General features: G+C 49.3%; 1 protein-coding gene across 3 annotated transcripts in view; it reads left to right on the top strand.

Moving 5' to 3' along the window:
• The window catches only part of MED18 (mediator complex subunit 18), a 43,745-nt gene extending 42,299 nt beyond the window's left edge, over nt 1–1,446 (top strand). For all 3 annotated transcript variants that reach the window (XM_080267288.1, XM_080267287.1, XM_080267286.1), the window contains one exon: nt 750–1,446. In XM_080267288.1, coding sequence (XP_080123414.1) covers nt 750–923 — 174 coding nt within the window. In that variant the 3' untranslated portion in view covers nt 924–1,446. The remainder of the gene's footprint in view (nt 1–749) is intronic.
• Nucleotides 1,447–14,175: the final 12,729 nt, after the last annotated feature.

The raw sequence follows: 14,175 nt of genomic DNA, 5'->3' as shown, positions 1-14,175 counted from the left end.
TAGGATGGATTTTACGTATCTTGTCTGTATTTTAAGTGGAACAATTTTGGGAGAGTCAGGTTCTAGTACTGGTACATTCTGGCTTGCGTCATCTATGGTAGAATTTCTGGCAAATGTACTGGCAAAAATATCTGCTTTTGGAAGTGGGTCATTTGTAATGTTGCCATCTGAAGATTTCAGTGGGGGAATGGATGATTTGTTAAAGTTATTATTGAAAGAATTAAGAGTTGACTAGAAAATTCTATTGTCATTTGGGTTGTTAAGTAGTTTTGATGCTTGCTTTTGAAGAAAGTTTGATTTAGCTAGATTTATTACAGCTTTTGCATGATTTCTAGCAATTTTAAATTGAGAGAGTGATTCAGATGTTTTTTATTTTAAGTAAGAGTAAGCGTTATGAGGAACATACTGAGATGGTTTGGCCATGTGGAGAGGATGGAGGGTGAAAGACTGACGAAGAGAGTGTATGTGAGTGAGGTGGAGGGGGAAAGAGGGAGGGGGAGGCCGAGGATGAGATGGAGGGATGGGGTGGAGAGGTATATGAGAGAGGGGGGTGTGAGTTGGGAGCAGGGGAGTGAAATGGCGGGGGACAGGGCGACTTGGAGGCGATTTGTTTGTGGCCACCCCAAACGGGATTGAGGCGTCTGGCAATAGATAGATAGATAGTTATGTGCTAATGACTTTTGGGCTGTTTCTCTGGCACAGTTGCCATCAAACCATTTTGGATTAACCTGTGTATAATTCTCTTTCAGATTGGGCCAGGGATGACAAAGGACAATCCTGAACCAATGACCATGTCGCACCTGGTGGAGCTGAGTGTGGTAACGACCAAAACGGACATGGCTGTGGCTGATGACCTCCGTGCCTTGGCAGATCAGCTCAAACCTTTGGTACAGTTGGATAGGATAGACTACCGCCGAGTCTGAACAGATTAACCTGTGAAGATCGCTAATTATACATATTTGGTATTTTTCTTGCATACCAGAATGAAAATAAGTGTGTTTTGACTAAGATTATCTGTAAATTTGATAGTTATAAAATGTTCTTTAGACTTTTTTTTTCCCCCAAAACTGAATATTGCTGTCTGGTACTATTCATAGTACAGTATATTTTGTGAGTTCTGTAGAACAGTGGAAGGGTTATAAGTTGAGATACAGGAACCAGTCATTCCCATTCAATATTTGTTTGTAAATAACATAATTCTACCATTTGATTATTAGCCTCTTCAGTTTGATGACTTGTTTTTTAGTCTGTCCTTACTTTCTCTAGATGATTTTGCTCTGCTTAATAAAGATGTTTCATACCGAAGGAGACTAATACTTGTTTATCCAGTCCATTTATTTGAAAATGTCTCCCTTTTAAGTTGAATAACAGTTGTAATGAATAAAAAATGAAAAATTTCATTGTAATGAAATCATAAAATCAGTTATCTTGAGTCTGGATAATAGAAAAGAATAAGTATTTTTACATCTGTATATTCCTGTCTGTCATATGCTTCTGGAGGATAAAATAAAAATAATGATAATAATTAAAAAAAAATGCAAATGATTTAAACTTGTGAGGTCGAGCCAAGATTTTGAAGGCTTGGATGAAGTGTGAATGGTTGTGAAGGCTTGGATGATGGGTGAATGGTTGTGTCTGTTTCACAGGGGCAGTTCTCCTTATGGTAGGTGGGGTGCTCACCATCCAATCACTCGTAGTGCTGCTGTTGGGTGTCTGCCCTTTCATCTCCCCCATCCTCTTCTTCTGTCTTTGTTTCCTTCATTCTTTCCTCGTCCTTCTGCCTATAGGTGGCTTTACGTTCCCTCTTCTGTTTTTCTTTCCTTCATTCTTTCCTCTTCCGTCTGCCTGTGGGTGACTGTACACTGAGTGACAAGCCAAATGGTCTCCTGTACACCAGGAAACCATTTACTATGCTGGGTGGTAACCATATAACCAGATTTTGGTGCCTGGTGGTTTAGCGGGTAATTACGGAACTCCAATTGGATTGAGCCAGTGAAGGTTTCTGTCCAAGGGGTGGTTGGAGTTTATTGCTCATGTAATGCCACTAAGGGATGAGTGAAGCAGGTCACTCTCATCTTAAATGTCAGGACCAACATGCCTAGCCCTGGGCTTCAACGCTCCTCGTGGGGCAATGTAGGATTGGATGATGGATGGATGGCTGGAGTTCTATTTGTCCATCCCCTCCCCCCTCCCCTTTTTTTTTTTTTATCCTATCTGAGATGATGATGATGTTGACTGAGGGGTAGTAGGAGGTATGTATGGTAGATGTAGGTGTAAAAGAAAGTAATTAGGAAGGAGTTGGCCAGTGATTCTTAACTTTTCAGGCTGTGACCCATGTTTTGGTCATGAGACCACTACTGACCCATAGCTTGAATTTTTGCCCGCCTTTCGGCAAAGTGATAATGTTTTTGCCAGTGTGTGTGTGTGTGTGTGTGTGTGTGTGTGTGTGTGTGTGTGTGTGTGTGTGTGTGTGTGTGTGTTCCCAACATATCTTGAAAAGTTGTGGGCGAATTTTCACCAAATCTTCGGGAAGTAGCAACTATGTGGATGATCAGAAGCCTATTACTTTTGGTAGTGATTTGATCAGTGACGGCCGAACGCGAGCTGCCATGTATTTTTTTAAATGGACTGGCTTTTTGTGAAGCGCACTGACTGAATTCCATAGAGTTTTGCGATTTTTCTTCAGATTTATTTTGTAGGTAATTTGTACCTTATGCAATGACATATTCTGGTAGGTGATTAGCATACGTCCCCTCGAATACTTTTGTTTCATTATAAATGTGTTAATTGAGTTATTGATCTGTGTTAATATACAGTAAGTAATTATAAAATAAAATAATGAAAATATTACAGTATGGCACTACATATATATACTTGATGTAACCTGAGATACTAATATTTTCATGTTTTCCAAAGTATGTATTAGTAACATGCACCTGAATGCAGTCAGTTATATATATATACAGCACATGGATTTGTGCACACACACACACACACACACACACACACACACACACACACACACACACACACACACACACACACACACACACACACACACACACACACACACACACACACACACACACACACACACACACACACACACACACACACACACACACACACACACACACACACACACACACACACACACACACACACACACACACACACACACACACACACACACACACACACACACACACACACACACACACACACACACACACACACACACACACACACACACACACACACACACACACACACACACACACACACACACACACACACACACACACACACACACACACACACACACACACACACACACACACACACACACACACACACACACACACACACACACACACACACACACACACACACACACACACACACACACACACACACACACACACACACACACACACACACACACACACACACACACACACACACACACACACACACACACACACACACACACACACACACACACACACACACACACACACACACACACACACACACACACACACACACACACACACACACACACACACACACACACACACACACACACACACACACACACACACACACACACACACACACACACACACACACACACACACACACACACACACTTGCTTACTTACTCTGATAGAATAGTCTTGATTGGTGGGAATCATACTTTGAAATACTGTATATAAAGCAGATCATTTGTTGATGGTTTTGGTTTGTGAGGTGAAGCTGAGACCTTGAAAGGTTTAAAGCTTAGTAATGAGAGAATGGACATATGGCCCATTTCCATCCTACTTTTGTGCTTTCCTTTTTCTGTGTATGGATTCTGCCCACTATGTTTCTTTGGTGGAAAAGATGATGATGATGATGACGATGATGATGATGAAATGGTGTGTGTAGTGCTAGAAGAATGTGCAGTCCTCATCTAGGTGTTAAGGCATGTTTCCCATTCTTCCATTTCAGTGGTATCTTGTTTTACCTACTTTAGTCACACCATTTATGCAGCCCATTAGATCCAGTCTTGTAGACTTATTTAGTGCAAGGATGTCAATTTTATTTTTATTCTTACAGCTACCAGACACCCAGTTATTTGGAGACCTCTTGGCAGAGGGGTTAATGAAGGTTATACTCAACCCATCCATTTCAAAGTCTCTTCGAAGTTGAATAAAACCTGTAGAGAGCAAGATTTGAATTTAGAAGTGCCATATGTTTGGTGGATTAGGTGTCATGAATAAAAAAGTTGAGGGAAAAAAAAAAAAAAACAGGTCATCATCTTGGACCACAACAGAAATTGTGTCCTCAGTGTTTCTGCAAATTTCATTAATGCTTTGGATCAACAAAGGAAACTGGAGTTGTCAGTCTTGGAACAAGTATTTTAATGGTTACAAATTCTATTTCTCACTAAAGCCTATATTGTGCTGTACTGTATACAGTTATCCATTGAGTATACCGGCTATGCATATGACAGACTAGTGAAGCCTGTTACTGCATATTGGAGCTAATGTATTAGCCTCATCTCTAGATTGATGCCCTTCCCCTCCCCCCCCCCAAAAGCCATACATGGCCACACTTGTTTTACAGTAAGAATTTCAAAGACATAACCTAATGTTCAAAGCTAGAACAGATGTAAGATAATATTAGAAAGGCATAAAGCATAAAAGTACGCATTCAAAATAAGAAAGGCATAGAGCACCAAAGTAAGCAACATCTTCACAGACAACAATGACTGGCTTGTTGAAAGGGGGGGATCTTAGACTGAGGAGTTGACGCTGAACCTGGGCTCCAACTCCTCTGCACCTCCACAAGGCGCTGGAGATGACAGGAAACCACTTAAACCCATTAGCATCATTGTTTAAGAAGTTCTGTGCTGTGGTGGGTGATTAGTTTCAGGTCACATGTGGGGGAGAGGAGGGTGTAGCTGGTTATGGCAATATAAAGACATGTTGTCAAAAGTTGCTTGGACCTACTGGTAACTGTTGATAGAGAGCCTGCCTTGCCCTGAGTGCCAAAAGGTCTGTTCTTGCACTGAACTGTCGTTGGCTGTGGTGTCATAGATGTAGTTACCTTGACCTCATCAAGATGTTAGGGGTATCTCAGGTCCTTCTGTTCAGCAGGTGCCATTGCCCTACTTGTGCAGCTGCAGGTGCTTCTCCGATGTCTAGAGAAGGCTCCTCCTCCACTGCCTCAATAAGGTGTTGACATTTATGACAAGCCTCATATCCAAGACATTATGAATATCTTGCCTTGTTACTGATGCAAACCCTTCCACTGGTATCTTACTTGGTACCTTCACCACCTCAGCCAAAGCATCAGGAATCAGAGTCTGAACCTCTACTGCGTAAAGATGAGGTTGATATTTTGCCACCTATGCCTAATTGTTTTCACACTCACATCCCTCCATACCATAATAAAGTTCATAATTGTGTCCCTGTGACTAAAGGATTTCTAGAAATCCTCAAAGGTTTGAATTGATATTGTCTGTCTTCTTTTTTCCGCTTCATCTCTGCTCTACTTCTCCTCGATGGCCTCGACCTCCAGCTTCATTCTACTGTCCAAGACCTGGTGCATTTGCTCATAGAGGGGTCTTAAAGAAAAGCTCCTTGGTCACCGAAAATTTCTTGGTATGAGGGCTGAATGTTGGCGGTGGTGCGGGGTGGGAAAATCATCTCCATTGCTGGATTATGACTGACTAAGTACAATATGCTGAATACCCAAAACAGTTAAGTACAACCATGAAAACTAATTTTTTTTCTCAAAGTCTCGAGATTAATTCATTCAGTCATTCATCATCCAATCCTACATTGCCCCATGAGGAGTGCAAGAGCCGGGGCTAGGCAAGTTGGTCCTGACATTAAAGATGAGAAAGGCCAGCCTCACTCATCCCTGAGTGGCAGTACGTGAACAATAAACCCCAACCAACCCTTGGATACAAACCTTCACCGGCTTAATCCGCTTGGAGTGCAGTAATTACTCTCTAAACCACCAGGTGCCAAAATTTGGTTATATGGTTACCAACCAGCATAGTAAATGGTTCCCTTGTGTACAGGAAACCATTGGCTTGTCACTCAGTGTAGAGTCATCCACATGAAGAAGGAAGAGGAAAGAATGAAGGAAAGGAAGACAGAAGAGGGAGTGTAAAGTCACCCATACGCAGAAGGATGAGGAAAGAATGAAAGAAAGACGAGGATGGAAGGAAAGAAGGAATGAGGAGAGGAAAGGGAAGACACCCTAGTGCAGCACTACTATCCACTCACTCGATGTAGTGCTGCTCCAGGATGTCTGCCCGTTCCTCTCCTCCATACTGGTGTGTGTGTGTGTGTGTGTGTGTGTTTGTGGAGAGAGAGAGAGAGAGAGAGAGCAAGGGGTACTGAGGTAAAAACAAGTTAGAGAGAGAGAAAGAGAGAGAGAGAGCAAGGGGTACGTGGTAAAAACAAGTTAGAGAGAGAGAGAAAGGGGTACAAGGTAAAAACAAGTTGGAGAGAGAGAGAGGAAGGGATACGAGGTAGAAACAGAGAGAGAGAGAGCAAGTCCGGTACTGAGGTGCAAACAAGTTTGTAATGCTAGGTGTTTTAGGGGCCGGCTTCTCGTCCCATAAACACCTAGTGTGTAGCGGGGCTCTCTTTCTGGACCGGAGCTTAGACAAATAAGAGAGAGGTAGGACACAAAATCTAGGCAATAACCTTACACGTGTATTACTAAGTTGGACAGGGGAACGAATAGATGTCACTGATACAGATACACTGGACAATTATAACTCTTACGTCTAGATATGGGTTATCAGTATTACACAGGATACTGCTCAGATCAAATAGCACTTGAGGCAGAGTATTATTAATTATAGGAAGTCTGGGTTTTCTATATTTGTGGAGTTGCTAATATTGTTCCGTGTTGGTGAGGGTTTCTTTGGCACTGGGGTCTGGATATGGTCTTAATATTAGGAGGTGGTAGCATATTCACTCTGATAGATCCGACTCTCACTGGGTGACCGTATTTGGGGTTGCACTGTCACTATTACTCACTCCACCACTTTGGTATTATCACTGACTTCCACCAGAGAGGTAGTTCACTGTTCTGTCTCTATATTACTAGGTCACAGACACTGTATTATCACTGTCACTCCTTTCGGATCCGGGCGTCAGGGCAGTCAGGTAAGAGGGGCAGCGGAGGCGTCACAGTTCCACTACTGACGGGGCTGGGTTCTGGCGGAGGCCTCTACAGTACATCCAGAGGCCACAGGATCATGGGCAGAGGCGTCCTTTCTCGTCCGGGGCTGTGAGTGGCGAAAGGCCCCGCGCTCTCGGGGCTGGGGACGGGAGTACGGCCCTCAGGGCTGGGGCCGAATAACTGCCTGAACCTTTCGCTCAGGCACGTGACGGAGGAAGAAGATCTTTGGCATCAGGGTGGGGGGAGTTCCCGCCCGGGAATCCTGGGGGCGGTCTGGGGTTCCCGAGGGCTGCAGTCCCCAGTGCTTGGCGGGCCGTCAGGAAGGGGCTGCAGCACTGGTCTGCGTCAGGGTCCGTCAGGTGTGCCTCCTCCAGAGCCGGTTGCAGGGAGTAGAGGCCGGAGGAGACCACAGGGCTTCTCCAATCCTCTTCTAGGCCCAGGACTCCCTCTGGGTTGTGGGCCAGAGAACAGGCATCAGCTTCCAATGGAGGAGCGACTACAGGCCGTCTCCTGCCGTAGGGCCCGGCTACTGGTCGTGGCCTTCCAGGGGCGTGGCTACTGGCTGTCGCCAAGGCCCGGCTATTGGCCGTGGCCTGGGGAAGGGAGCAGCTACCAGCAGACCTAAAGGCCCCTTTGGAGCAGCTTCAGGCCGTCTCGTGACGAACGCAGAAGTGGCTACAGGTCGTCTCCTGATTCCCCTCAGAGTGGCTAGAGGCTGTCTTCTTCAGGAGGGTTGAGCGGCTACAGGCCGTCTCAAGAAGAACACCTTTGGAGCGGCTACAGGCCGTCTCCTGACGAAGGCTGGAGCAGCTACAGGCCGTCTCCTTATTCCCCTCAGAGCGGCTACAGGCCGTCTCCTTATTTCCCTCAGAGCAGCTACAGGCCATCTCCTTCAGGAGGGTTGAGCGGCTACAGGCCGTCTCGAGGAAGACACATTCAGAGTGGCTACAGGCCGTCTCCTGACGAAGGCGGGAGCGGCTAAAGGCCGTCTCCTTATTCCTTCAGAGCGGCTACAGGCCATCTCCTTCAGGAGAGTTGAGTTGCTACAGGCCGTCTCAAGGAAGACACCTTCAGAGCGGCTACAGGCCGTCTCCTGATGAAGGCAGGAGCGGCTACAGGCCGTCTCCTGACGAAGGCGGGAGCGGCTACAAGCCGTCTCCTGATGAAGGCAGGAGCGGCTACAGGCCGTCTCCTGACAAAGGCGGGAGCGGCCACAGGCCGTCTCCTTATTCCCCTCAGAGCAGCTACAGGCCGTCTCCTTCAAGAGGGTTGAGTGGCTACAGGCCATCTCAGGGGTGCTGGCAGGAACTGGAGGAACAGCTCCACCCCGAAGCTGGTTGGGGAAGGCTCGCCCAGAAGATAGTCTGGTATTCCTGCTATGGTGGTGGCAGGCGAGCTCCAGGTCATAGGGGCGCGCGGCCCGGGTTGACATGCCGTTGTCGCTCCGAGTCCCATCGCGCTGTCGTTGCTCCTCTATGGGCTCCTTGTGGGGGCGTCTGGGCACCTCCTGTGGCACTATACTGCATTTTAAAGATAGATAGAGAGAGAGAGAGCAAGGGGTACTGAGGTGCAAACAAGTTAGAGAGAGAGAGAGAGAGAGCAAGGGGTACTGAGGTGCAAACAAGTTAGAGAGAGAGAGAGAGAGAGCAAGGAGTACTGAGGTGCAAACAAGTTAGAGAGAGAGAGAGAGAGAGAGAGAGAGATGGTAATGGATGTGTGCCTTGGGCATGGAAGCATACATATTTGTAATGCTAGGTGTTTTAAGTGTCGGCTCCCCGTCCCTCAAACTCCTAGTGTGTAGCTGGGTTCTCTTTCTAGACCGGAGCTTAGACAAATAGGAGAGAGGCAGAACACAAAAACTCAAGGCAACAACCTTACACATGTATTACTAAGTTGTACAGTGGAACGGGTAGATGTCACGAATATAGATACACTGGACAATTACAACTCTTACGTCTAATTATGAGTTATCAGTATCACGCAGGATACTGCTCGAGTCAAAATGAATAGCACCTGGGGCAGAGGTTTATTTGTTATTAATTATAGGAAGTCCAGACTTTATATATTCGTAGAGTAACTGGCACTGTTTCACTGTGGGTAAGTGTTACTTTAGCACTGGGGTCTGTGTACAGTTTTAGTAATAGGAGTTGTTTTCAGATGGTAGCATATTCACTACAATAGACCCGTATCTAGCTGTGTGGCCGCGTTCACGGTTGCACTGTCACTTTTACTCACTCCACCACTTTGATATTACCACTGGTGTTTGCTTACTGACTTCCGATATGGGTTAGTTCACTGCCCTGCCTTCATGTCACTGAGTCGCGGACACTGTGCTATCACTGTCACTCCGTTCTGATCTGGGCATTGTGGAGGTCAGGTACAAGGGCGGTGGAGATGTCACAGTCTCACTACTGACGGGGCTGGGTTCCGCCGGGGGCCTTTACATCCACGGGATCACGTTCAGGGGCGTCCTCTCTCGTCCAGGGCTGCGGGTGGCTAAGGGCCCCGCGCTTTCAGGGCTGGGGGCAGGTGTACGACCCTCAGGGCTGGGGCCGAACAACTGCCTGAACTTCCTGCTCAGGTGCCTGACAGAGGACGATCTCCGGCTTTGGGGTATGGGGAGATCCTGCCTGGGGGTCCTGGGGGCAGTCTGGGGTTCCCGAGGGCTGCGGTCCCCAGTGCTTGTCGGCGCCGTCAGGAAGGGGCTGCAGCACCGGCCTACATCGGGGTCTGTCAGGTGGGTCCTCTCCAGAGCTGGTTGCAGGCAGAAGAGGCCGGGGGAAGTTATGGGGCCTCTCCAATACTCCTCTAGGCTGGGAACTCCCTCTGAGTCGTGGGTGGAAGAACAGGAGTCAGCTCCTGACGGAGGAGTGGCTACAGGCCGTCTCCTGCCATAGGGCCCGGCTACTGGCCGTGGCCTTCTAGGGGCATGGCTACAGGCCGTTGCCGAGGCCCGGCTACTGGCCATGGCCTTCTAGGGGCGCAGCTACAGGCCGTCACCGAGGCCCTGCTACTGGCCGTGGCCTGGGGAGGGGAGCAGCTACCAGCAGACTCAAGGGCACCTTCAGAGCGGCTATAGGCCGTCTCCTGACAAAGGCAGGAGCTGCTGCAGGCCGTCTCCTTCAGGAGGGTTGAGTGGCTACAGGCCATCTCAAGAAAGACACCTTTAGAGCGGCTACAGGCCGTCTCCTGACGAAGGTGGGAGTGGCTACAGGCCGTCTCCTTATTTCCCTCAGAGCAGCTACAGGCCATCTCCTTCAGGAGGGTTGAGCGGCTACATGCCGTATCGAGAAGGACACCTTCAGAGCAGCTACAGGCCGTCTCCTGACGAAGGCGGGAGTGGCTGCAGGCCATCTCCTTATTTCCCTCATAGCGGCTGTCTCCTTCAGGAGGGTTGAGTGGCTACAGGCCATCTCCTTATTTCCCTCATAGCGGCTACAGGCCGTCTCCTTATTTCCCTCATAGCGGCTACAGGCCGTCTCCTTATTTCCCTCATAGCGGCTACAGGTCGTCTCCTTCAAGAGGGTTGAGAAGCTACAGGCCATCTCAGGGGTGCTGATAGGAGCTGGAGAAACAGCTTCACCCCGAAGCTGGTTGGGGAAGGCTCGCCCGGAAGGTAGTCTGGTATTCTTGCTATGGTGGCGGAGGGCGAGTTCTGGGTCATAGGGGCGCGCAGCCCGGGCGGACTTATGCCGTTGTGGTCCCGAGTCCCTGCGCGCTGTCGTTGCTCCTCTGTGGGCTCCTTGTGGGGGTGTTGGTTCGCTCCCTGTGGCACTATTCTGCATTTTAATATTCCTTTCTCGTATCCTTTGACTACTGCAAAAAAAAAAAAAAAAAAAGTTTAATCACGCTTGTTCTAATGCTGTCCACAGCAAGGAGAAGGCCTACTGTTATGGTACGTGTTTTTAGGTCCGCTTCCCGTCCTAGCAACACCTGGAGTATAGCTGGGTTCCCTTTCTAGACCGGAGTCAAGACAGTGTGAGAGGAACAGGGCATAAAAACACAGGGCAACGACCTTACACGTATATTACCAAAGTATTAAACAGCTAGATGTTCCACAAGACTCTATACAAAGGCAAAGCTCAGACTGGCAGAGATACTGTGGGTACCACGCAGGATACGGGCCGTCTCGAGAATAAGCAAACTGACACTGCACTTAAGTGAAGCTGGTAGTACACTTAATTATTGGTGTAATGCTGTGTTTTTAAGGCGACTTCTCGTCGTAAAAACACTAGCTACTGAAGTGGGGTCCTCTTTCTAGACCGGAAGTAAAGCACTAACAAAGGAACAGGACATAAAAACCAGGCAGTATACCGTATCACATCTATTACCTAGGTCCTACTCATAACAGTATACATAGAATGATATTTAGGATACAGAGACACAGAGATACAGAATTAACACTTGGCTTCACAGAATGATTGTATGCACTACCATTATTACACAGGGAGTTTGCGAGTAGCCTATTCTTTAATAGGGTTCTTATGTCACTTGGAGGTAATATATAAATGGGATTGTTCACTTTAAGAATACCGAGATTGAGAGTCTGGTTCAGGGATATTACTATAAAAGAGGTAGGGTGCGGATAGCGACACTCGACACTGTCACCTGGTCACGGAGACACGTACACTTATCTTTCGACTAGCCCGCGCTCCTAACTCTAGACTCACAAAAAACTCCCTGGTTCCTTAATATAGGGAGGGACTAAGACAATTCACAAAATGCACTTTCTGCCCTGATAGCACTAGATTCTAGTGGGCCACTGTTTACTATATTCTCTTGGGTAGTCACTGTCACTGTTCTCCTGGTTACTGTCACTGTCACTGTTTTCCCTTGTTTCCTGGGTATAGTCACTATCACTGTTGCACTTTAGGATACAGGGAGGCTCTCCCGTCTGGGGGCCTCGACCTGAGAGGCGGCCCTCGTGTTAGGGCCGCGCCCGTGGGGTGCAGGGAGGCCCTGTGGTCTGGGGGCCTCGACCTGATAGGTGGCCCTCAGGACTGGGGCCGAACAACCGGAGCAGTCGTGCCTGTTTCCTCCGACTCCGGGGAGTGAGGGAGCCTGGATCGCCTTCGTCGTGGGTTGTGGAGTCGGGCCTGGGCGTCCTGGGACTGCGGGTACCAGGAGGGAGAGGCGCCGTCAGGACTGGACTGCGGCAGCATCTCCTACGGGGCTCCGGCAGGAACAAGGAACTCCCGGGTGTGGGCGGTAGGTCCGATATCGGGCCTTGCCACCACTCTAATGTATCATCCAGGGCTATATTCCCGGATGGCGATGAAGGGCTCCCCGAAGGGAAAGAGGCTAGAGGAGGACTCTCGTTGCCCGTGGTCTCTCGAGTGTGTCTGGAGGCCTGAGCCGGGGATCTCCTTCCCCTATTGCACACCTTGGCTGCAGCCGTGAACTTGCCCGGCGTACGGGGTACACCTATAGGGTGATCGGTGTCGCCCTTTCGTCGTGGCAGGGTACTGCCGGCGTGGTGTTCCTCCCGTAGTAGGAGACAAGCCGGAGGGAGGGACTCAGAGGCTGCACTCTCTCCAATACGGACTGATCCTACCTTCAGGGAATTCTCTACCCTGGTACGTGCCCCGGCCAGAGCCGAGTGTCTGCCCGTACGGAAAACAACTACCGGGCGAACTGGTTCGCCCGCACGCTGCGGCTGGGTACTGTCCACGGGGTGTCGCTTCCGTAATAGGGAAGTACTACACTACGGCAGCAGGGGCTCCTTACCCTGGTCCGTATTCTGGCCATAGCCGAAGAACAGCAGGAGAGGGATGCACTAGGGCAACTCTCTCTCCCTGGTGTGTTAAGGCCGGAGCCTGGGATCGCCTTCCCCTTTGCACACTCTATTAGGCCGTAGCCTAGGTTTGTCTGTCTCTTTTTACTTTTGTTTAGGCCGTAGCCTTGGGCCTCCTGCCCTTGGGCCTCCTGCCCTAGAGGGTGTAACAAAGCCGTCAATACGGTGTTACCTGGGACTGATTTAATTTCAGTCCCACCCCTATTCTGTCGATCACTGCTCCGCCCGCACAGTAGTTCAGTTCCCCTGATCACCTGGGGTTGGGGCACTTGCGGGGAATAGGGGCTCAGGGCCGTGATGCCCTGATGACCCTCTTGCCCGGGGTCACTAACCTCACCAGTGTGTCCTCCTGGGGTGGTGGTGGGGTGGCGGCTCGGTGGTGGTGTGGGGGGTGGTGAGGTGGGAGGTCCTGCAGCGGGCACGGCGGGCATTTTAATTGGGCTGCATATATTTTGTAATGATTATACACATGTCCCAAGTTCACTGAGTGGAGCAGGATAGATGCCTTTTATTACTGTCTCAGCTTACACTTGGTGGAGTTGGAATAGTTCACCTCTGTCACTATGCTCCAATTGTCACTTTCACGTTTACCTCACGGGCATGGAAGTCACAGTCACGGCAGGGGTGTGGGGCAAGGGGGCGGCCACTCGGCAGCTCACGGGTGTCAGTGTCAGCCCAGGGTCGGCAGAGTCCCCTCAGATGCCTTCTCGTCTAGGGGGCACGGGACTACTCGTAGGGGTGTCGTCCTCTGAAGTGGGCGTCGATCGGGTGTGGTGAAGGGCCCCGCCTTAGGGGTTAGGCCCTCGGGACTGAGGCTGAAAAGCTCTTGTAGGCACTCCTGCAGGTGCCCGGTGTGGAGAGGGCGTCGTTCTTTGTCAGGACTGGAGAAGTGGTGCCCTGGGGTACTGGAGGCGACTTGGAGAGCCTGTTTGCTGCGGTCTCGCTCCTGCTGCTTCACCATCAGAGTAGGGCTGCGGCCTTGCTGGCGAAAGGAGTAAGACGGTTGCTAGTCGCCCACAGGTGCCAGCTGGACGGAGTGCAGCCCTGGGGTCAATACAGGTCCTCTCCAGCAGTCCGTGAATGGGAGGTTCTCCTCCTGGAGGCTGACTCGGGCTGGGGAGATAGGGCTGGGGCCTGCCTTACCACTGATAGAGTGGCTTGAGTAGGGTTCTCCCTCTGGCCGTGGA

Source organism: Coenobita brevimanus, chromosome 23 (assembly GCF_032717465.1).
Source record: "Coenobita brevimanus isolate Jiangsu-jjx chromosome 23, ASM3271746v2, whole genome shotgun sequence".
NCBI classification, from domain to species: domain Eukaryota; kingdom Metazoa; phylum Arthropoda; class Malacostraca; order Decapoda; family Coenobitidae; genus Coenobita; species Coenobita brevimanus.
Note: the sequence above shows the minus strand (reverse complement) of the source record. Positions and strands in the feature narration are given on the sequence as shown.